This window comes from Sciurus vulgaris (assembly GCF_902686455.1).
Source record: "Sciurus vulgaris genome assembly, chromosome: 15".
In the NCBI taxonomy this organism is placed as follows: domain Eukaryota; kingdom Metazoa; phylum Chordata; class Mammalia; order Rodentia; family Sciuridae; genus Sciurus; species Sciurus vulgaris.
Window position 1 is genome coordinate 90,199,499 of NC_136476.1, and position 23,464 is coordinate 90,222,962.

Consider the following 23,464-nt stretch of genomic DNA (forward strand, 5'->3'; position numbering starts at 1 on the left):
ACTCCAGAGCTGGGAGGGGACAGGGAATTAGGATCACAAGGAACAGAGGGACACGGGAGGCTCTGACAAGGAGCAGGAGGGAGGGAGTCCTGGGGACGCACTAAAGAGGGGCTGGAGACCCATGTGGAGAAGAAGCTGAACCCAGCATGCTGTGCTGGAGCCCTGTAATGCATAGTCTTTTTTTATTAAATTTTTCTTAGTTGTCAGGGGATCTTTTTATTTTATTTATTTATATGTGGTGCTGAGGATGGAAGCCAGGGCCCCACACATGAGCCACAGTCTTATCTCAGTCCCAACGGCTCAGCTCGCTCTGGCCGTGGTCTCTTCATAGCTAGTTTGAATCCAGGCCCAAGACTCTCCTGGAAGGTCGGGTTGCACAGTGGGCAGCTACTGTCACCCCTTCTATTCTTAATCCTTTGGAGGGATTTCATGTCACATGGTTAAGCCCCCACATCTTTGAGCCTTGGGTGGAGGGGCGCCCCAGCTCCCTCCCCAGAGGCACGTCCTCCCCTGAGTCTCCTTCCTGTGAGAGTTGGGTCCCAAAATATAATGGACTACGGGTGCAGACTCGTGCACGCGCGCGCACATGCCCGGTCATGCTCACGACACACAGGGCACAGGTGCACGACGTGACGCGGGCTCCTCCGCCCGTCCAGCTCTGGCAGGCAGGCGGGCGACGGCTCCGTTCGCTGTCCTCGGACCCCACACGCGCGCACACACGCGCGGACTCGGGCGCTCCCGGTTCACGCGCGCAGCCGGCGCTCTCGCGAACGCAGGCGCACGCCCTGCGCGGGAGGCGCCCGCTTCGGCTCCGCGTCGGGAAGCGGGGGCGGCGGGAGGGGTAGGACGCGTTGGCCCCGCTCGCGGCTCCGCAGCTGCTGCAGTCGCCGCAGCCTCCGCAGCGTCGGGACCGGGTCTAGCCACCCTCGCCGCCGAGCCCTGCCCGCGCGCGGCGCTCAGCACCGTGGACAGCGCCCGCCGCACACCCGGACGCCGAGCCGGCCCTCGCGCACCCGGCGACCCCCGCCCGCGGGGCGCCCCGCGGGGCATGCACTTAGGGCGCCTTCCTCGCGCCGCCCAGGACCAGGCCCGCGGTGGCCCGAGCCCATGAGCACCATGCACCTGCTGACGCTCGCCCTGCTCTTCACCTGCTCCTTCGCCCGCGCCGCCTGCGACCCCAAGATCGTCAACATCGGCGCAGTGCTGAGCACGCGCAAGCACGAGCAGATGTTCCGCGAGGCCGTGAACCAGGCCAACAAGCGGCACGGCTCCTGGAAGATCCAGCTCAACGCCACCTCGGTCACCCACAAGCCCAATGCCATCCAGATGGCCCTGTCGGTGTGCGAGGACCTCATCTCCAGCCAGGTGCTTGCCGCCTCCCTCCTTCCCCGCTCCCCTGCCACCCGCCCACTGTCCGGCTTCGTTCCTTCCTTTCCTAACCCTTCGCTCCCCTTAAGAGAACACGGGCAAGCCCGAGAACACGGGCTCCTGCCCGAGAGTCTTGGTTTCACTGGGAACCCAACACCAGGGCTTGCTGGTTTTCTCATCTTGGCCCCCAGACTGGTCACCTGCCACCTTGGCAGGTCCTCAGAAGGTCTGTGGGGCTCCGTGTGCAGACATGTGGCCAATTTGGGGTGGTTTGTTCCATGGTGTCAGTGTGGGACCAGGCATTCCAGAGTCAGGGCAAACGTGCAGGTTTCCAAGCAGGATGGGGCCCGGGGCCATCTTTGTTTCTGATTCTTGATTCCTTTCCTTCCTCCCCTCCCATTCTCCCTTCCGCAGGCCTGAGAGGGGAAGCATACCAGGTGTGGGAGCAGGGTGCTCTGTGGGGTTGGGAGTGGGGACTGCACACGTGAGAGGCACTGAACACGTCATGGGTGCTTTCAGCAGCCAGCACTGCGGGGGAGGTTGTGACTCCCGAGATTCTGTTGGAGCTGTCCGCCCCGGCAGTGCTGCCTGCAGAATTCCGATGAAGCCTGAGGACAACTGCAATGCAGCCCTTCCAGTGAGAGACAGCACAGGCTGGGCCAAATGCTGTTCACGTGCTCCCTGGCAGAAACACCAAACCCATGGACACACATGCTCACACACACACACACACATGAACACTACAGGAACATGCACTCATGCGCCTCGATGTTACACAATCAATCACACAAGCCCACTCACTCACATATGCACATCTGTGGACACACTGGCATTCCCAGGTGCACATACAAACATGTACCAAAGCAGATGCTTTGGGCACACAGTATGTCCATGTGTGCTCACATGTTGAGCATGAGGAATACATATCCTAGCACATGCTCGTGGAGCCCTGCAGTCACACAAGCACATATGCACCTGTGCTCATGCAAACGACAATCCACATTGTGGGCACCCCTGGGTGTGGACTGGAGATGAAGACCCGGGGAGGAAGAATGTCTGAACAGCCCCATGCAGAGGCCATGCCAGAGTTTTTCTCAAAAATCCCTTCCTTGAGGGGCATGGTGGCATGCACCAGTTGTCCAGTGATGGGAGGCTGAGGCAAGAGGATTATAAATTCAAGGCCAGCCTCAGCAACTTAATGAGACATTATCTCAAAATAAGAAATAAAAGGGATGCGGGTGTAGCTTAGGGACAGGACACCCTCACCTCAAAAGTCAGCCCCATGCCCTAGTGCAGGATGCCAAGGTCAGGACTGGTGCCTGTGACCAGTGGCTTCTCTCACGTGTTCTACCTGGGATCTTGATGTGGATGGGTGGAGTCAGGGATCCGGGCAGGCCTCTGAGGGAATCCTGTCACTCACTCAGTGTCTTTCTGGGCTTGGCCTGCTGAGCAGCCAGTGCCAGGAGACTCTGTCATTCACAGAGCACCCTTGGGACCAGTTACTGTTAGCACAGCAACCCCAGCCCAACCATGTGGGTTGGTGCCCGACACCCTGTCCCCATTCTCAGAAACTGGGGGGCCTGAACCCAAGGTAGAGTTGAGGACAGACACAAGCCCTTCAGATGTGACAGTGACATGGAGCCCCAGCCTCCTTCCTCCCATCTGGGGAGGGGCTAAGCAGAGGGGAGCATCCACTCTAGGGGGCCACTGACTGTGGACCTGCCCTCAGGGATGAGGTCAGCTTCAGTCAGGACCGGGCTTGTGTCATGCCATCCTGGGTTCAGCCCCAGGGGACACTAGCAATAGGCCCCACAGGACCCTGCCCAGTGGCAGCCCCTGGCTGAACTTCCTCACAGCTCCACACAAACCACAGGGTTAACTGTTTTGCTGGGCCCTGGGCTCTTCCCACTTCTGGCCAGGGGGATGCTCAGCGGCTGGTCGGGGTGTCCATGTCAGCATGATGCAGGACTAGCTATTCCCCCTGGCCACCCAGTGCATCCCACTCTCAGGGCCAGGGCATGAGCAGACCCCAGGGAAACCATGAGGCCAAAGTCCCTGGGGCCTAGTCAGCCGTGTTCGAGGAGCGAAGGGCCAGCTGAGCAGGGATCCATGGCTCCCTGCCTGTGTCCCTTCAGCCCCTAGAGTCTTGCTTGACCAGCCTCTATGGCAGGTTCTTGGTCAGAATGGTAAAGCCCCTTGGGCATCTGTGGCTATGTGCACATAAATAACACCACCTGGACCCCGGCTTGCCAGGCCCAGCCCCTGCTGCCCCTGTTCCCCCATGGAACTGACCCTCTTTCCTATGTCCACAGGTCTATGCCATCCTAGTTAGCCACCCACCTACTCCCAATGACCACTTCACTCCCACGCCTGTCTCCTACACAGCCGGCTTCTACCGCATCCCCGTCTTGGGGCTGACCACTCGCATGTCCATCTACTCAGACAAGGTAAGCCCAGCTGGCTTTCTGGCCCCCATGTTCAGCCTTGCAGAGCCCAGGGCCAGAGGCTGCTGGCCCACAAGCAGTGGGCCAGGGCAGGGCAGGATGCTCCACTGCCCCGGAGGAGCCTCCAGGCAGCACAAGCACTCACACCTGGACTCAGAGACGCCCACACCTGCACACCATGTCACCCACAGGTTCAGGTGTGCACTTGGGTATGCTCACAGACCCCGCACGCTGTCCACGTTCCCATGCGGCTCAAGCCCCGGGCACCACCAGTCATCCATGCCCTCAGAGGCCCCCCACGCCCCGTGGGTGTCTTGGTCCCTCAACATGTGCTCATACAGGCACACAGGTACCCATGCAATCTCACGCACAGGCAGATGGGATTCAGAGGCAAATGGCTCCTACAGCATCCCCTCTGGGAAGGAGAAGGCCGGTGGGCTGGAGAGACTTCCTGGGCGGGAGACTTTACAGGAGGCATTGGGAGAGCTGGAGGGTCTCCAGGAAGAAAAATGTACCTGGATGGAAGAGGAGTGCTCAGGAGGGCTGTAGTCACCAGCCTTGCCCACCACAGGGTGGGGCTGGGAAATGGTTTGGGGTGGACAGACCAGGCAGCTCATGGCAGGAGGCTCTGTGCCTACCTGGAGAGCCCTGCAGCCCACAGGCCAGGGTCAGGTCTCTGTCCAATTCTGGTGCAGCAGCAGGAAGGGCAGAGAGGACGTCCAGCCAGTTTTACAGGACACTGCAACCCAGAGGGGCACAGGGACTGGCGAGGCATGCACCCTTCAGTCTGCCAGGATTCTGGGAGGTCCTACCAGCTGGGAGGCAATCTGGCTCTGAGACACTAGATGAGTACCACAGCCCACAGGCGCAGGGCCACCTGCAGGCACACCAGGGAAGCCACTTGTCAGGGGACATCCAGCTGGTGCTGGGCTGGGCTCTGTAGCTGGACTTCCAGGACTCCCTGTCCTCTCCAAATTCCTCCTGCCCAGAGCCCACAGCTCCCAATCAAGCTGCCTTAAGGCAGAGAGCAGCCCAGGAATGTCTGAAGGGCCTGGGGTGGGTCTGCCCCCAGGAAGAATTCCACAGAGACCTGAGTCCCAGTCAGCATGTTGCTGGGGGTACCAAGCTTCCATTTCTCAGACCAGATGTGGGGAGGAGGAAGGAGGAATGCCAGGGAGTGGAGAAGCTGGGGTCCTGGGTCAGGAGGGTCCCCCAGTACTGCCAGGGGGTGGAGGAGCTGGGGTCCTGGGTCAGGAGGGTCCCCCAGTGCTGCCAGAGGGGTGGAGGAGCTGGGGTCCCAGGGGTGGAGGAGCTGGAGCCCGGAGACAGGCAGATGCACCCTGCCGCCCGGGGCAGGACACTGGCTGGGTCCTGGCTGCGATCGCCCCAGCGCCCCCTTTGCCACCACAGAGCATCCACCTGAGCTTCCTTCGGACCGTGCCGCCCTACTCACACCAGTCGAGCGTGTGGTTCGAGATGATGCGTGTCTACAGCTGGAACCACATCATCCTGCTGGTCAGCGATGACCACGAGGGCCGGGCGGCGCAGAAGCGCCTCGAGACGCTGCTGGAGGAGCGCGAGTCCAAGGTGAGGCCCGGCCGCCAGCGGGGGCGCCTTGGAGCGCGCAGGAGCAGGCGGGCCGCGCCGTGTCTGTGGCTCGTTGTGAACACCTCTCTCTCCATCCTGCATGCTCAGCACCACCGCGTCTGGCGGCGCCCGCCCCGGCCTGTCCTCGGCTCATTTCACTTGCTTTTGCCATTAGTCGAAATCTCCTTCGTGTCAGTCCCTGCGGGGCGAGGGCCGGACCACCTGGAGCTCCGCAAACACCCTGCCCCGCCCCCCGCCAGCGCGCAGGTTCCCTCGCCCCAGGCAAGTCAGCCAGCCTGCCCTCCCACCCATCCCAAGCCTCAACCGCCAACCTAGGGCACCTCGCCAATGTGGTGGCCACCCTGCCTGGCCCCTTCCCCAGAACCTGTCCCTTCTTGCTGGGATCCATTCCGTGTCCTTGCAGAGGCCTTACCTCCGGAAGCCTCCTCCCACCCACTGGCTGCTGCCCTCCCCAAAGCCTCACCCACAACACCTACGCGACCCTGGCTTGGGGCACTCCTCACCAGGCTCACTGTCCTCCCCACCCCACCACAGGGCTGGCCTCTGCACGCGTGTGGGACCTATCAGATCCTGGTCCCAGAACACACTGACCCCAGGCCAGCCCAGCATTCCCTCCGTGAGACTGCCAGAGATCACAGCCAGGATTTCTGGGGGTCCAAGGGACCCCCCCACCCCTGCCTTGCCACGCCTGTGGCCAGCCTGAGGAGGACCTGGTCCCGGGTCACCTCCACCAAGTCCCACAGCCTGCCACTCCCTGGTCAGGCAGGAGGGGGTATTCCCAGGCTGGGAGTCCCAGAGGCCAGGCGGGATGGGGCATGTTCTGTGAAGTCAGAGCTGGCTTTGCCACACTTAGTGCCAAGCCTGGGCCCCCCAAGGCATCATAAATCCCCAGAGGAAGTAGAGGGTATGGGTGGGGTGAAGCCAGAGGTAGAGCCAGAGGGCCCTGGAGGTCCTGTCACGGGTGGCTGCTGCGTCTGGGAGGGAGGGCTGGCTCCAGATGCGGAGGGTCCACCCTGCCCATAGGAACTTCCCCTCCTGGCATGCCCGCCCAGGGCCACGTAGACTTCCACCATAGTCACACCGGTGTGCCCAGCTACCTGCCTTCATACTTGCAGATACGCCACACTTCCCTGGAAAGATCGCAACTCCACCTGCCTCCACACCTCGTGCAGCCCAGCAAGGGCCGCAAAGTGTATCCTCCACGTGTGCACTCTCCCTGGCACACACCAGCTCACTCACACACACACGCACACACACAGTCAGTCCTCCTGCCCTCCCCTCCCATGTCACCATCAAGGTCTTCTGTAGACCAACACTCCCATGCAGACACCCATGGACACAGGTTGCCTCACAGAGACACAGGCACACACATCCTATCCTGCTCACTCCTGGATGCACACATGGGCCGGCGGGCATGGGCACGCTAGTTAGTGAAAAGAGAACACCTGGGCCTCCAGAGGGCAGAAGGGAGGACAGGGGTGGAGTGGGCGGGACATGGGGCACTGCCCCGGGGGCTGCTCTTCCCCACTCAGGGTGGGTACTGCTGGGGCCACACAGCAGGTGCATGGCAGGGCGGGGGTGGCAGGTGGGACCCAAGGGTGGATGCGGACAGGGCCTCCCGTCCTCCTGAGAGTCAACCCAGCTCCGTGGTAGGGAGCCTCTGTGGCAGGAGCCTGCACGGCCCAGCCCTGCCCCATCCCCAGCGCCAGCCCGGCCCCAGCCCCGCCCCGGGCCTCGGTGTTTGCGAGCTCCAGGTACGTGCCCGTCTGCAGACGTGCCCAGGAGGTGGTGTGATTGCTTTAGCGCCGTCATTTTCAACCGTTTATAATCTTCTTCTGTGTCTGCATATTTTCTCTGTGCACATTATTCATCAGAGTAAAAAAAGGAACTATGAAAACCTCGACCAACTGTCCTATGACAACAAGCGCGGACCCAAGGTATATATGCATGGACGTGCACGCCACCCACCGACTAGCGAGCCCCGGCCTGCGGCACCTCGGCCACTAGGGCCACCGTCTGGCCCCCGCTGTGCCGAGCCGCAGGCCTGAGCAGTGAGGACAGCCAGGTTGTGAGGCAGCAGCAGGCAGGCAGGAGAGGGCAGGCATGGGCGGCGTGGGTGCCCACGGCCCACTGCTGTGACCCTGGCCTGCATCCTCAAGGCGACCCGGCCGCAGGAGGAGCTGCTCTCTGGGAAGTGCATGCGAATCTCCAGGACCCCCAGGGTTTCCTCGAGGAACCCTGGGAGGGAGCCCACCCACCTGGTCCCTGCCTGGGTCGGCTGCTCCTGCAGGGGCCTAAGGAATGAGGCCTGAGCTGAGAGGATCTCCCATGGTTTCGGAAAAGTCGGCCCCATATCCGTTCCCGGTTGCATTCCAAAACTCTATTCTATTTCCTGTCCGCTGCACGTCTCTTTCTGAATCTTGGTCCACTTCAGCTTGCATGCTCAGTGCAAAATGAGGACAAGAGCAAGGGAGAGAGAGCTAGAGAAAGCAGACAGAGAGCAGAGAGGAGCGCAGCACAGTGAGCAGGCTGAAGAACGCACAGGAGGAAAGGCCAGGCCCGGATGAGGAAGGAAGGTGGACAGTGCAGTGCCAACGCAGGCCACGGCAGCCCTAGCTCAGCTGCCTTGGGGTTCCTAGTGGCTCCGGCCCCCCTCTTGCCACTGAGGCGCTGTGTCCCCTGCCCCGACTGCCTGCTAACTCTCCTGCTCACACCGCAGGCTGAGAAGGTGCTGCAGTTCGACCCTGGGACAAAGAACGTGACGGCCCTGCTGATGGAGGCGCGAGAACTGGAGGCCCGGGTCATTATCCTCTCTGCCAGGTAAGGCTGGACTGTGCCCCTCCCCACAGCACTCAGGGCTGTGCCTGGACCAGGAACCCACCCTCAGCCAGGGCTGGGGCGCCAATGGGCAGAGAGAGCTTGGGCTTCCAAAACGCCTTCACAGAGGAAAACCCCTCACCTCCCCACCTGGCCAGTGAGCCAGTTCCACACTTCCATTGCCCATCCCTCCCTGGCCCTTTCCCCATCCATAGCCACATGCAGCTGTTGTCCCTGAACTGGACTTTGGGTGAGGGATGGAGAAGACCCTGCCTTTAGGAACCCCCAAGACTCATGGAGGTAACACATGCAGACACCTCAAATGACATGCAGGCGGGCAGGTGAATCCAGGTGGCAAGGCCCACACAGCGAGAGGCCCAAACTGCCGACTAAAGGATCAGAGCAGTGTGGCAGGGACACCAGCGAGGGCCTTGTGAAGAACTGCTGCCCCAGACCAGCCTCCAGGACAGTCCTGCAGTGAAATTCTCTCTGTTTGCACATGGCTAGGTCCCCCTGCAGAGGGAACGAACAGGTCACAGGGGCAGGAAAAGGAAACACTGCTGTGGACGGCAGGGGCCCTGATGCACACACTCCTCTGTCCACCCCAACCTGAGAGCTCCACTGGGAGTGGAGCAAAACAGCAGTCCCCAGGCCCAGAGGGATGCACCCTGTCCCTGCTGTCCTAAAGGCAGGCAAGGCCAGCAGCAGGACAAGGGTCTGTTTGCACATGTGGTCAGTAAATTCTCCGGCTCGATACCAGCAGCACTCCACCCACTGTGGGCACACAGGGTGGGGCTGCTAGGTCTCCTCCGACCCTAAGGTAGGACTGACGCAGCTGGAAGGCTTGGGGTCACTGCCCCGCTGAGTGAGAGGCCAGATGCTGAGGCTAAGACGGCCTGAGGCCTCACCTGCCCTTCTGGCGGTGGGGCAGGTAGTAGTCAGTCCCCACCACACTCCGCATTTTACAGCAGCAAACCCAGACCCTGGGGTCAAGGGTCACTGGCCTTTGCCTTGGATGCAACTGAGGGCACTTGTGGAGGGCAGTCCAGGGTTTCCTGAGAAAGGATTAAAGCTGTGGCCAGGCAAGGGGCATGGCTGCAGAACCCCTCTGAAGTCTCGCCCAGGGAAAGCCCCTCCTGGCACAAGCCTCGCCCAACCCAGAGAAGCCCCACCCAGGAAAGCCCCTGAGACCCTTCTCTTTTTTTATGCTCCCAGTACTGGGGGTTGAACCCAGGGGCACTCTACCACTGAGCTACATCTCCAGCCCTTCCAATTTTTTTTTATTTTGAGACAGGGTCTGGCTAGGTAGCCCAGGCTGTCTTGGACTTGTGATCCTCTTGTGAGTCTCCCCAGAACCTGGGATGAGAAGCCTAAGCCACTGTGTCCTCCTCAGACCCTCCTATTTTCTGATCCATTTACACTTTCTCCACTCATCCTACAACTTGAGGGAGATTTGGTGGATGCGATGGAACAAAAAAATGGGTGGGTACATCTGTAATCCCAGGACTTGAGAGGCTAAGGCAGGAGGTCAGCAAGCTCCAGGCCAGCCTAAGCTACTTAGCACGAACCTGTCTCAAAATAAAAAGGACTGAAATGAAGCTCAGTGAAGTCCTGAGTTCAATCCCCAGTTCTACTCTTGGGCACTTTTGCAGTGAAGGAAATTACAGCAAGCCAACTACCTGACCCATACATTATAACTAGGGTGACCCACAGGACCCAGGCCAGAGACCCACCTGTAAAACAGATCCACAGAACCTCTACATCCAGGTCCCAGCAGAGGGGTGGACACTTTGTGTTTTCCCTATGGCAAATACCATTTGTCATATGTCCCTGTCTTGGGACACAGGCTGGCAGGGGCCTATCCTGTGTTGAAAAACCCCAAGGCATGTTTTTTGCTAAGAGAAAGGACAGTCCAGGGAAGGGGACATGTCATGATAGACACACACATACATATGCACATGAACCTTGTGCACACTACGCACTCATGCACAAACAATATACCTCACACACACACGCATGTCACACACAAGTGCCCCCCATACACCACACATGTACATGTGTATGGCATACATGGACATGTGTGCATGTACATGATACGTACATACCCCATACATTACATACAAGTAGGCATGATAACACACACATACAGGCATGAGTACCACTCTGTATAACACGTACCACACATACATGTACTCAGGCATGTGTATGCATGCCATACTTTACACATGTGCACACACAGCATACCCATCAGCTCACACCCACCTACAGCCTTTTTTTGTGGTGCTGGGGATCAAACCCAGGGTCTTGTACTTGCGAAGCAAGCACTCTACCGACTGAGCTACATCCCCAGCCCCATCCTACAGCCTTCTTAATGAACACAGCAAGGCCCATGGCCTGTCAGGGCTGGCAAGGACCCCTCCCCTCACACTCTGGGCTCCTTGGGGCAGAAGGGTCAAAGTCCCATAGCAGAGGATGGATCGACTGAGCCACCCAGCAACACCAAGCTCAGGAGCACAGGAAGGCAGGGCCCAGGCAGTAGCAAGCACAGGTCTTCTCAACCTGGCACCATTGTTGGGCTTTTTTGGTGGTGCTGAGGAGCTGAGGATGGGACCCAGGCCCATGGGCATGCTAGGAAAGTGCTCTGCCACCGAGTTGCACTCTGCGCACCTGTCACACTTGGGTTCCTCCTTTGTGACGGTTGTTGACAGCAGCATCGTACTGAGACCCCATTGTGCCAAATCTTAAAGTTTGGTCAATTTTCTATAGAAGGCAGAGAAATCACTTTCCAAACTTTTCACTCTTACCAGCATTTTCCTGAAATTCTCCTTATTAGCATCAGCTATTTCCATAACATAATCTGACGAGGTTTGATAGATTGATCAGGTTTATCATTCCACCAAGTGACATGTCACAGGTCTGAATCACCAACAGAGGACAGGCTTCACTGGCAAGTGGCAGTGTGCGCAGCTGCCTGGTGTTGGCTCCTTTGATCTGCATGCTGGCTGCACCGCATCCCGGCCAGATGCTCTTGCCTGGATCACTGGGAGGCGCTGCCATTTAGAGCGAATACTGAGGGCCCGTGTTTCTTTGTTAGCTAATCCTTGAGAAAATTGGGTCAGGCCCTTAGACAGCCGAAGACCACCCTGGCTGAGAGTCAGCCATTGTGAAACCTGCCTAACCTTCAGGCAATACACCCAAACTTGCTACACCTGCACCAGGCACTGTCCCTTGAAGTCTAGGCCCAACTGGGATTGGCTCAAACCCTGCAGGGAAGGGTCTGACAAGAAGAAGATTGCAGGAGGACCCCTAGTGGGTCGCAGAGTCCTTGTCATGTCCAGGGAGACCCAGCCCCAGGGGACCAGGTCTTCTCTTTCACTGTGCACAGGAATCACCTCTGAGGATACACCAAGAGCTCAAGACCACATGTCCCTGCAAGGTGGGACTTGCCTGGCCGCCCTGGCCCTAGGGGGGAAGGAGAACACAGCTGCTATGCAGACACCAGAAATAAGAGCTGGCCCTCCTCTGCCTGGCAGTCTCTGCCAGATGCTTAGGGCAGCTTCCCCTGGGGGCAGTTCCACCAGCATCTCATCAACGCAGGGAACCCCAACCCTCTCACTTGCACGATTGAACAGGAAGGATCCGAGGAGGGCTGTGGCTGGTCCATGAGGTCTCAAGGTCATGGGCTCTTGGGGGGACAGTCCAGGCATAGATGGTACTCTGCCATTCACTGCCACCGTACACCTCAGTATCCTAGCAGAGGGATGGTGTGACTGCCTGCCCAGTAGAGATGATGGGGGAAGTGGGCACGAGAAGGCCTTAGATCTGCCTGGTGAGCGGGCATGCACAGTGACCCCTCACTGCCCTGGGTCACCCAGCCCAGGGCCAGCCCCTGTCCAGTCCTATAAGCAGGTGTCCAACCCCATCCCTGCGCCAAAGGCAGGTTGCCAGTGACGGCCAGGGAGGCTCCCGGGGTCAGGGCGTCCTCCTGCGCAGGGGTCTCCTGCCTGGCTCGGGGTGGGGCGCCCAGGCTCTGAGATGGAGAACCCAAGCACTAGAGGCTCGGGTGAGAGGGCCAGGGTCCTGGCGCGTCAGCCCCGTCTGCCCCACAGCGAGGACGACGCCGCCACCGTGTACCGCGCGGCCGCCATGCTGAATATGACCGGCTCGGGGTACGTGTGGCTGGTGGGGGAGCGCGAGATCTCGGGGAACGCCCTGCGCTACGCGCCCGACGGTGAGTGCGGGGCCCCCGGGGCGGGGCGGGGAGCCCCGCGGGCTCTGAGCCGCACCTCCTGCAGGCATCATCGGGCTGCAGCTCATCAACGGCAAGAACGAGTCCGCCCACATCAGCGACGCGGTGGGCGTGGTGGCCCAGGCCGTGCACGAGCTGCTGGAGAAGGAGAACATCACCGACCCGCCGCGCGGCTGCGTGGGCAACACCAACATCTGGAAGACCGGGCCGCTCTTCAAGAGGTGGGGCGGCCCTCGGGAGCGGCGGCCTCGCGTCCCCGCCTTCCCACAACAGCCCCCTCACTGCGGTGGCCGTGGCCCTCTTGCCCACTCTGACACCAGCACCTGGGCTGTCACTGGAGCCGTGACTGCCTCCAGGCTCCACCCCTCCTGTCCACAGGGCAGCCCACCCGGAGGCGGGGGGCTTTCCTCAGTGGTCGGCAGCCCTTGGGAAGTGCTCTTGCTGCAGGTGGGGACTGGGAGCTTCTAGGGACCCAGGAGGTCAGACAAGAAGCCCAAGGCTGTAGAGAGCCAGAGACCCAGGGAATGACTGCAGCAGGGCAGGAGCTAAATCACAGCACCTCTGTACCCAGGCCAGGGTCCACAGTACCCACAACAGAAGCATACCCACAGCGCACGCACATGACACACGTACACACACCCACGTGTGCAGACTCAGCACATGACACGTGTCACGAGTACAGGCATGGATGTGCACCCGCATGGGGGTCACACATGCAGATTTGTCCATTCCCTGGTAGGTCCCAATGAGTACAACACACGTGCACACACAGAGAGACGTACTGCCTGGTGGGCAGGGCTGCCGCCAGGCTGGGCCTGCCTCCCCACCTGGATGGCAAATGGGCCTGGTGTCCTGGGCTTCTGCCTCCTCTGTAAAACCAGGATGGCTGCTACGGGGGCCAAACATCCTAACCCACAGGAAGCCCACAAAGGGTCTGGCACCTAGGATCCACTCAGCTGTCACTAGCTGTGCTGTCCATCTGGTGTAGGCAGACACACGTGATACCCATCGTTCAGTGTGAGGTCTGCTGTCTGCTGATCTTCCCTTTGATGGGACGGGGGCAGAAGGAGTGGCTTGGGCAGCTTAGGAGGCTGGGGAGAAGGTGCTGCTGATAGGTCTGAACCATGCTGCCCTCCCAGGGTACTGATGTCCTCCAAGTACGCAGACGGAGTGACTGGCCGCGTGGAGTTCAATGAGGACGGGGACCGGAAGTTTGCCAACTACAGCATCATGAACCTGCAGAACCGCAAGCTGGTGCAAGTGGGCATCTACAATGGCACCCATGTAGGTGGGGGTCATGAGGGGGTGGGGGCTGGGGCCTTAGGGTCCTGGGGCCAAGACCCCTGCGTGGCCACCCTCCATCTCATACTCCCACCCCCAGGTCATCCCTAACGACAGGAAGATCATCTGGCCAGGTGGAGAGACTGAGAAACCTCGAGGGTATCAGATGTCTACCAGACTAAAGGTGGGGTCCTGCCAACCCGCCCCAGCATCCCCACCCTGGATACCCTATCCAACCCCCTCAGGCCTGGAAGAAGGGGCAGTAAAGTCAGCTAAAGGAAGTGGAGATGGGGCCCATCCACACCTGGCTGCCCTCCACATGCCTGGCACAAAAGGAAGCAAGAGAACAGGAAAGGGAGGAGAGGAAGCAGCTGCCCCCATCCAATGGGCTCTCTCCTGACCCATCCTGACCCAGTTCCAGTTAAGCCTGGGGAACAACTGATGGGGACAGAGGGACAGCTGGGTGGCCACTCTATGCTCCGCTCAGACCTTGGCTCCAGTGTTTGCTGCCCTGAGTCCTGGCCCTTCACATGTCTTCCCTTTGATCCAGCTGGCTTAGGTCTCCCCTGGGCTTTTGGAAGCCCCCTCCTCTGGTTGACATCCTCCCTCATAGCATCTTTTCCTTGGCCTGTCTGCTCGCCCCTTTGGGATCACCCACGGCTCCTCTCTCCTCCCAGGTGCTGTTCTGTCCCCATGCTGAGCCACACCAGCTCTACTGGTGCCATAGGCCACAAAACAGGACCTGGAGTGCAATGTGCCTTACTAACCTTCTCCTAGTGTCCCAGGTTGTCAGAGGTCCCTCAGTACTGTCCTCTCGCTGAGCTCGCCCCTGCTGCCTGGAGATAGCCCTGACCTCACTCTGGACCCTTTGCTATGACGAGTGGGCTTTTGAAGCACCATGTGGCATCTCCCTGGAGCTCAGGCACTCTGCCTTGTGAAGTCTAAGTAGCAGTCAAAACACTGAAAGTAGCAGCTGCAGGTACTAGGGAGGCTAAGGCAGGAGGATCACAAGTTTGAGGCCAGCCTGGACAACTTAGCAGGACCCTGTCTCAAAATGAAAAATAAAGGGACTGGGGATGTAGTTCAGCAGTAAAGCACCCCTGAATTTAATCCCCAGTTCAGTCAAACAAAACAAAAACATGCCAGTGGCCAGAAGGCCCCATGTAGGCTGTGAGGTGCAGATGGGTATTCACAACTTTGCTTCTGACCTCACTAACTTAAAAGTGTCAACATTTATTACTTGTATAACAAAAAAAGAAAAAATTTAAAAGTAAATAAGCTTCAAGAGCTTACAATTCCCCCCTCCAGGGGATAAAAGCTAACCATGCTACTGTGGAGGTGAGGCTGGGCCCTGACCACCTTTCCCAGCTTCCACTCCCCAGGACCGTCAGCTGAGGGCATTCCTCCCACCCAGCATCACGTGTCCCACCCTTGCCATCCAGTTCTGCCTAGACCACCTGCCCCTCTGCCCACTTTGCAGGCTCAACTCCAACAGCACCTCTCCCAGAATGCCTGGTCAGCATGCTGAGCTACACTTCAGTCAACCCTCCACCTGTATCTGTTCCCCACACCCAAAGTGAGGGCCCCAAAGGACAGGGAGGAGAGAGCAAGCTGAAACCTGGGTTCACAAAGCACATGGCAGAACACAGGAGCATCAGAGGGGCAGGGATCGAGATGAGGGTCAGACTGAGGGCAGGCGGAGGCCAGGAGAGGCAGGGGACAGCTTAAGGAGACACAGACAGGCCCTATGGGCGTCTCCACTGACTTCGTGGCACCGTGAGGGGTGCGGGGGCTCTGGATGGAATGGGGAGTTGCTTCTTTCCTGAGAGCTAGAGAAGGTGCCAGTACACGCTAGAGGTCCCCGCAGTCTGCTTTGATTCAGGGAGTGATGTAAAGACAACCTAAAGAAAAGGAGAAGGTGTTTCAGGAGATGCTCACGAGGTCCCGTGGGGGGCCCAGGGCGTCCCAGTAAGGCATGGCAGGAGGAGGCCCACTGATCCGGAAGCCATGGGGAGGCTCCAGGCAGGGCCGCTGCGGGGGTGGTAGATGGGGGTGGAGTGCCTGGGGCTGTGCACCCAGCAGGCAATGCCAGGTGGCAGCAGGGGCCGGTGGTCCAGGCTGGAACTCCCCTCCCCAGATCGTGACGATCCACCAGGAGCCCTTCGTCTACGTCAAGCCCACGCTGAGCGATGGCACCTGCAAGGAGGAGTTCACGGTCAACGGAGACCCCGTCAAGAAGGTGATCTGCACCGGGCCCAACGACACGTCTCCGGGCAGCCGTGAGTGCTGGGCTAGGTGGGGGAGGGGGACGCAGGCAGCGCAATCCGGAGCCTGGGATGACTGCGCTTCAAACCCCCAGCACGCCACACGGTGCCTCAGTGCTGCTACGGCTTCTGCATCGACCTGCTCATCAAACTGGCGCGGACCATGAACTTCACCTACGAGGTGCACCTGGTGGCCGACGGCAAGTTCGGCACACAGGAACGGGTATGGCGGGCTGTCCAGCAGAGCCTGGAGGGTGAGGGGCCGTGATTGGGAGGAGCCTTAGTTGCAAGGCCTTAGGGGTGGGACCTGGGGTGGGACCTGGGGTGGGAGGGGCCCTCAGGCTGGAGCTGGGTCTAGAGCAGAAGTTACCCACCCCCACCCCCTGTGATGTGCCAGGGCTGATCCGGGGTTGGGGGACGTGGTGCAGAAGCCGTTCAGATCCATTCTGCAACCACACCGGCTCTATCGCCCTGCAGGTAAACAACAGCAACAAAAAGGAGTGGAACGGGATGATGGGCGAGCTGCTTAGCGGGCAGGCGGACATGATCGTGGCACCGCTGACCATCAACAATGAGCGTGCACAGTACATTGAGTTTTCTAAGCCCTTCAAGTACCAGGGTCTGACCATTCTGGTCAAGAAGGTGAGCAGGGACTGAGGGGTGGTGATAGGGTACTAGAAAGCAGAGGTAGCACTGACTAGCTGTCTACCTGCAGGAGATTCCCCGCAGCACACTGGACTCGTTCATGCAGCCCTTCCAGAGCACACTGTGGCTGCTGGTGGGGCTGTCGGTGCATGTAGTGGCTGTGATGCTCTACCTGCTGGACCGCTTCAGGTGAGCGCAGCAAGGTGGGCCTGCACGTCCCCACCTTCAGGGCAGACTGAACTCGACAGGGGAGGGATAGGGCTGCCTCTCCGCCCTCTCTCCCACCTGCCCTTTACACCCTGCAGCCCCTTTGGCCGGTTCAAGGTGAACAGCGAGGAGGAGGAGGAGGATGCTCTGACCCTGTCCTCTGCCATGTGGTTCTCCTGGGGCGTCCTGCTCAACTCTGGCATTGGGGAAGGTGAGGTTGTGCATAGTCCCTGTCTGCTCCATCCCTGCCTCCGGGAGCTGACCCAAACCTCTATCCTCAGGTGCCCCCAGAAGTTTCTCTGCTCGAATTCTGGGCATGGTGTGGGCCGGCTTTGCGATGATCATCGTGGCCTCTTACACCGCCAACCTGGCGGCTTTCCTGGTGCTGGACCGGCCTGAGGAGCGCATCACAGGCATCAACGACCCTCGGGTAAGGCCCAGTCAGGCTGGGGGAGGACACTGGCTGAGGGCAGGCTGAAGGGGAGGGATTCTGCCTCCCGTGGGATCTGGGCAGCAGCCGGAGCCCACCCTCTGCCCATGCAGCTCAGGAACCCCTCAGACAAGTTCATCTACGCAACTGTGAAGCAGAGCTCTGTGGACATCTACTTCCGACGGCAGGTGGAGCTGAGCACCATGTACCGACACATGGAGAAACACAATTACGAGAGTGCAGCCGAGGCCATCCAGGCCGTGCGGGACAAGTGAGTGGCCTGACGGGGAGGCCACCCTGGCTGGACAGGGCAGTGAGGGGATAGGCAAAGGGGGCCGTCCACCCTCGCAGTTAAAATGACCCAGGAGAGTGTCCGGTTGGCAAGAGGGCGAGCGAGCGGGCAGGGGGAGCATGCACGTGGGGGCTGTGGTGACCCCGCTCTGCTGACAGCAAGCTCCATGCCTTCATCTGGGACTCGGCGGTGCTGGAGTTCGAAGCTTCTCAAAAGTGTGACCTGGTGACCACCGGCGAGCTGTTCTTCCGCTCCGGCTTCGGCATCGGCATGCGCAAGGACAGCCCCTGGAAACAGAATGTCTCTCTGTCCATTCTCAAGTGAGTTTGCCCATGCGCCTGCAGCTTATCTCCCTTCTCCTTCACGAGCTTCCCCACACGAGTTGGACCCACTCCCCAAGTGCCCAGTCTCAGGGAGGCAGCGCACTGACCCCGCCCCGCCCCGGGCGGGGACTGCCTACACCACGCCCCACCCACGCAGTCCTGGCCCAATCCGGACGCCCCGCGGCTGGGCTCCCAGGACCCATTCCCTGGCCGCGGCCGCAGGCCCTCCCGGGCTCACAGCTTGCCGGTGTCCCAGGTCCCATGAGAATGGCTTCATGGAAGACCTGGACAAGACGTGGGTTCGGTACCAGGAATGCGACTCCCGCAGCAACGCCCCTGCGACCCTCACTTTCGAGAACATGGCAGGTGGGCACTGCATTCCCCGCCAGGCTGTGCGGAGGCTGGGGAGGGTTCTGTGTGGGACGGGGCCTCCCCGCCACAGCTGAGGCTCGGATTCCTACCCCCCAGGGGTCTTCATGCTGGTGGCTGGGGGCATCGTGGCTGGGATCTTCCTGATTTTCATCGAGATCGCCTACAAACGGCACAAGGATGCCCGAAGGAAGCAGATGCAGTTGGCCTTTGCCGCAGTGAACGTGTGGAGGAAGAACCTGCAGGTAGGGCAGGCCACCCTCCGAGGCCTGGCGCCCAGGGCTCGGCCTGGCCATGGCCCTCCTCCATCCCTGCAAACCGTGGCACTGGCTCTGGCTCCAATGGGCAGGACTGGAGCTAGGAGCCATGGCCAGGGGCAGTGGTGAGTGCTCCCAGGGCACAGGGACAGCACTGGCAGGGGACTGCCTGCAGGTGGCCACATACTGCCAAGCCGGCGGAGAGAGGCCATGCACCCTACTCCAAGCCTCTGCCTGACCCCTCTTCTCCAGTCGCCTGCCTGCACCCATTCCATAGGAAGGCAAGCAGGCAGGGTAAGACAGGGGCCACCTGTGTTAGCACGTGAGTTCCAGATGGCCTCCGCCGCCCAGGTCCCCTCAACACACTTGAGGGACCCCCTTTCCTGCTGTGTCCTTCTGCTCCGTGTCTGCAATCCGAATGGGGCTGGCCCACTCCTGCCTGGTGTCCCAGGCTGAATTCAAGGGGACTGGCTGCCAAGGCTGCATGTGGGATGGACCGCCATGGCCCACCAGGGATGGGGATTGGGTGGGCAGAGGGTCCTGTGTAGGTCTGAGCGCTGGTGGCCCATGCCAAGGGACGGTTCCCTCATCCTTCTCTTTCTCTGGGTGCCTTCCTGGAGCTGTCCTGGGGTGAAGCTGGCACTGAGGGCTGTGGGGGTGGGGCTGCTGGAGCCCCGGCACCTCTCATCTATCCCACTCTTGCTCTTGGCCCCGTCCCCTGGGGACCTAGCCACTGCTCTTGCTGGCAGGAACAGGGCCATGCTGGCCATCAGACACAGGCCAGCGTCCTGGGAGCTGCCTCTGTCTATCACTCCATCTCAACACCTGCCTTCGGCACTTGGCCTCTTCCTCAGTCTTGATGTGTGCCCCTTGGGGTCTGCAGCTTCCACACAGAAGGGCTGGTGTGGCCTGAGGAGCAGTTCCTCTAGTCCTCGGGGGGCTCCTCCTCCCCAGGATGCCTGTAAGCCAGGGCCACCTAGGATCCAGGGAGCCAGGTGGAACTCCCAGGAAGAAAGCCAGCTGGGACCCTCAAGCCCAGCCCCAGCACAAGCAAATTCAGGCCTGAGACCTCGGGCAAGAGAAGAGGCCACCCTCGAAAGTCCAGCTATTGTTCTGTCTGTCCAGCACAGGGAGGCAGGCAGGAGTGAGGGCCCAAGTGGCCGGCCAGGCCAGGCAACGGCCCCCAAGGAGCAGGCGAGGGCAGGTGTGGCCGCCACCCTTAGCCATCTAATCACTTATACATATTCATTTTAGGATAGAAAGAGTGGTAGAGCAGAGCCTGACCCTAAAAAGAAAGCCACATTTAGGGCTATCACCTCCACCCTGGCATCCAGCTTCAAGAGACGTAGGTCCTCCAAAGACACGGTAAGGGGGAGAGCACCCCAGTCCCACGTCTCCGACTCCTCCCTTGCCCCATGTCTGTCTCCCTCTCCTCTACCATCCCACCCTTGCTCCCCCGCCAACCCGGCCGTCTGTGCCTCTGCCCCCAGTTGGCCCCTCACCCCAGGTCAGCCCTCTGCCCACACCTGGGCACTGTCCTCCGGGACTCCTCAGGCCTCTCCCAGCCCTCACTGGTCCTCAGCTTTCCCCATGTGTCTCCACGTATCTGCCCACCCCGCTCCGCCCGTGCCATGACCCACACACCATCTTGAAGCCGTCTCATGTTGTTGGTCAGTCAGTCAGCTTCACCACCTCTCGGGGCTGCGCCCAGCCCGAGAGCCAGAGCGTCATGTTCCAGGTTTCCCTGCCAGGAGGCCACACCACTTCTTTGTGACATCCCTGTTTCTATCGCCTCCCTCCGAGGGGCCTGCCGCCCTCACTTCTGCCCTGCAGGGCCCTGGAGGGGGTGGCTGTGATGTCCCCAGACACCTGTCTCACCTGTCTCACCAGAGCCATGCCTGTCGCACCCTCCATGTGGTCTCTGTGTGGGCCGGGGCTGGGGGCCGGGCCTGGGCCAAGCTGGGTGGACGGCTGGGGCCTGGTGTTGGAACTGGCCCCAGCCCAGGGGACCATCAGGTGGGGAATGGGCTGGGACCAGAGGGGTGGCTCCTCCCAGGGCTGAGCAGGACACGCTGGTGAGGTGGTAACCCCCAGAGGGTCTGCAAGCAGGTAGGGTAGCCCATAGCCCTAACCTGCAGAGCCCTGGGTGACACTGTTTCCCAGGGGAGGCTGTGGAGCAGGAGGCTGACAGGTACCTCTGCTCCGACCCCCCAGGGCCTCTGCCTTTTGAGCCCAAACTCCTGTATCCTGCCTTGGGCAGCTTGTCACTGCTCTGGAAATGGACTCAGAAAAAAAAAAAGTCCCACAGCCAGGGTGGTGGTGCACACCTGTAACCCTAGTGACTTGGGAGGCTGAAGCAGGAGAATTGCAAGTTTGAGGCCAACCTCAGCAACTTAGGGAGGCCCTAGGCAACTTAGCTTAATAAAAAAATAAAAAATAAAAAAGTACAAGGACTGGGGATATAGCTCAGTGGTAAAGCACCTCTGGGTTCCGTTACACACACACACACACACACACACACACACACACACACACACGAAAAAAAAAAAGAAAGAAAAAAGAAAAAGAAATAAAAGAAAAATGGTCCCCAAAGGGACCCTGCCTTATAAAGGTGCCCTGTCCCAGGGAGCACAGCCAGCAGAGACCTCAGCCCAGCAACCACCCTGCAATCCAGGGGCCAACTTCATCTCCAGTTCATAGGAAGCCCCTCTTACCCATGGGCAGCATCACCCAAAGGGGTCATGCCCCAGGAAGGAACTGGGGTTTTCAGCCCCTACCCCTTACACAGGAAGCGGGGCAGACCTCCAAGGTACAGATAGGACTTGGTTCCAGGGCAAAGTCACCAGGATGCCCCGGGCTGCTCAGTTCCCTGAGGCAGGGGCTGGGCACAGGGAGGATGAATGCACAGTGAGGGTCCAAGGGCTGTGAGCAACTGGAGGCTTCAGTAACTGGTGGAAGCACCACCCTCAGGGCTGCCCAGCCCAGGGGAAGTGGACAGGAACTATGCTTAAGGTCTGAGCCAGGGGTCCCACTAGGGGGCGCTGGGAAGTGGGAGGGAGAGGACCGCAGGTTGGGGTAGTCGGGAATGGGGCGCCTCCTTGCAGACAGGAGAAGCAGCTCTCCTTGGGCAAGGTGGCCAAAGGGGGGACACAGAAGGCATGCAGGGGATGGGCCACATTCAGGTGGTGGCACCGAGTCCCAGCGCCAACGCCTGGTGCTGGCCCAAGTGCAGCTCAGAACCCTGCATGGTGCCCTTCTGGGGACATACTCCCAGTGGAATCCTTGCCTGATCTGGGCACTAGGGACCGCCCTCTGGGGCCAGCCCTGGCGCCAGGTGGCATCTGGGGCTGGCCTCCTCCTGCAGTGTTGACTATGGGGCACTGCCACTGGGATATGGGCGGGTTGGGCAGCCCAGCTCCCACCCTGTCTCTGGGGCTGGGCGCCTGTTCAGAGGGAGGCCTGGGTGGGGGCTCTTGTGGGCGGGTGGGGTCGGTCCAGCTGCTGAGATCCTCTGCCCCTGTCCTGTGGCCGTCCGGGCCAGAGTGGCACTGGGCGCTCAGGGCTGGGATCCCTGGCGGCCAGGGGCCGGCGGGTATTGATTGTTGGTTCTTATTTATAGAGCACCGGGGGTGGACGCGGCGCTTTGCAAAACCAAAAAGACACAGTGCTGCCGCGACGCGCTATTGAGAGGGAGGAGGGCCAGCTGCAGCTGTGTTCCCGTCATAGGGAGAGCTGAGACGCCCCGCCCGCCCTCCTCTGCCCCTCCCCCGCAGACAGACAGACGCGGGACAGCGGCCGGCCACGCAGAGCCCCGGAACACGACGGGGTCGGGGGAGGAGCACCCCCAGCCTCCCCCAGGCCGCGCCTGCCCGCCCGCCGGTCGGCCGGCTGGCCGGTCTACCCTGTCCCGGCCCGCGCGTGTCCCCGGCACCAGGGCTAACGGCCGCCTTGTCTGTGTATTTCTATTTTGCAGCAGTACCATCCCACTGATATCACGGGCCCGCTCAACCTCTCAGATCCCTCGGTCAGCACCGTGGTGTGAGGCCCCCGGAGGCGCCCACCTGCCCAGTTAGCCCGGCCAAGGACACTGATGAGTCCTGCTGCTCGGGAAGGCCTGAGGGAAGCCCACCCGCCCCAGAGACTGCCCACCCTGGGCCTCCCGTCCGTCCGCTCGCCCTGCTGCCTGGCGGGCAGCCCCTGCTGGACCAAGGTGCGGACCGGAGCGGCTGAGGACAGGCCGAGCTGAGCCGGCTGGGCAGGGCCACAGGGCGCTCCGGCAGAGGCAGGGATCTGCCCTGGGGGCTCTGAGCATTGGGGCGAGGGGCCTAAGCGGCCCCAGGCAGAGGGGCTTGGGGCAGAGATGGCAGCCCCATCCTTACCCCCAGTCACCACCTGAGCCACAGGGGGGCCCATGGCCCCAGCTGGCTGGGTCTCCCCTCCTCCAGCTTCTGCTCTCTGCAGCCTAACTCCACCCTTCTCCTCTTTTTGCTGCACCTCCCCCCACGCCCCTCCCCCCATCCCTACCCCATTCACCGGGCTGGCCCTGCCCTTCCCCACAGTTATGCCTGACTCCCCTGCTGGCAGCCTCCCACGGGCCTTCTTTGGGGCACCCCGCGGCCTCGGGCTTCCTTCAGACTCAGGGCTGAGCCTTCTGTTGACCTGCAGCCCACGGTGGGCCCCAGATGCTGGCTCGTACTGTCTTCAACCCTGCCCCGCACCTGGGGCATGGGGGAGTGCCACCCGCCTGCCCTCCCCTTCAGGTGTGTCACGCGCCTGCCACCTTGTACAGACCGGCCTTCCCCGTGTGGCCCGTGCGCAGTCGCGCGCTGCCCCTCTGCCCCAGGGGCCCCCGGTGTGCACCGCCGCCCCCCCGCCGTGTGCAGTGGTGATGCCTAAAGGAATGTCACGAA

The 23,464-nt window shown here is 60.7% G+C and overlaps 1 protein-coding gene and 1 long non-coding RNA gene across 9 annotated transcripts; one reads left to right on the forward strand and one right to left on the reverse strand.

Moving 5' to 3' along the window:
• The first annotated feature begins 652 nt into the window (after positions 1–652).
• Positions 653–23,459, forward strand: GRIN1 (glutamate ionotropic receptor NMDA type subunit 1). 8 transcript variants are annotated; one of them, XM_079112761.1, is made up of 21 exons: positions 653–1,365; positions 3,681–3,815; positions 5,223–5,399; positions 7,295–7,357; positions 8,140–8,240; positions 12,347–12,468; positions 12,533–12,707; positions 13,626–13,770; positions 13,868–13,951; positions 15,905–16,046; positions 16,127–16,254; positions 16,509–16,673; positions 16,747–16,865; positions 16,982–17,094; positions 17,165–17,313; positions 17,427–17,584; positions 17,764–17,925; positions 18,185–18,294; positions 18,397–18,542; positions 19,809–19,919; positions 22,174–23,459. In XM_079112761.1, the coding sequence occupies exons 1-21, from the start codon at positions 1,108–1,110 to the stop codon at positions 22,288–22,290; spliced, it is 2,880 nt and encodes a 959-aa protein (XP_078968887.1). In that variant the 5' UTR covers positions 653–1,107; the 3' UTR covers positions 22,291–23,459. The 8 variants fall into 8 exon arrangements, with proteins under 8 accessions (XP_078968887.1, XP_078968889.1, XP_078968888.1 ...); XM_079112762.1 differs by having other exon boundaries at positions 654–1,365; positions 22,528–23,458; XM_079112763.1 differs by lacking the exon at positions 7,295–7,357.
• On the reverse strand, positions 13,959–16,849 carry LOC306645294. The gene is made up of 3 exons (XR_013759593.1): positions 16,730–16,849; positions 16,406–16,502; positions 13,959–15,668 (listed from the first exon to the last, which is right to left on the reverse strand). It is a non-coding gene; the product is annotated as an uncharacterized lncRNA (long non-coding RNA).
• Positions 23,460–23,464: the final 5 nt, after the last annotated feature.

Bases quoted from the DNA above. Each gene is read 5' to 3' on its own strand.
- GRIN1 (XM_079112761.1), top strand. From the start codon at position 1,108: ATGAGCACCATGCACCTGCTGACGCTCGCCCTGCTCTTCACCTGCTCC. The intron at 12,708-13,625 runs GTGGGGCGGCCC...CTGCCCTCCCAG, and splicing joins ACCGGGCCGCTCTTCAAGAG to GGTACTGATGTCCTCCAAGT. The intron at 13,952-15,904 runs GTGGGGTCCTGC...TCCCCTCCCCAG, and splicing joins AGATGTCTACCAGACTAAAG to ATCGTGACGATCCACCAGGA.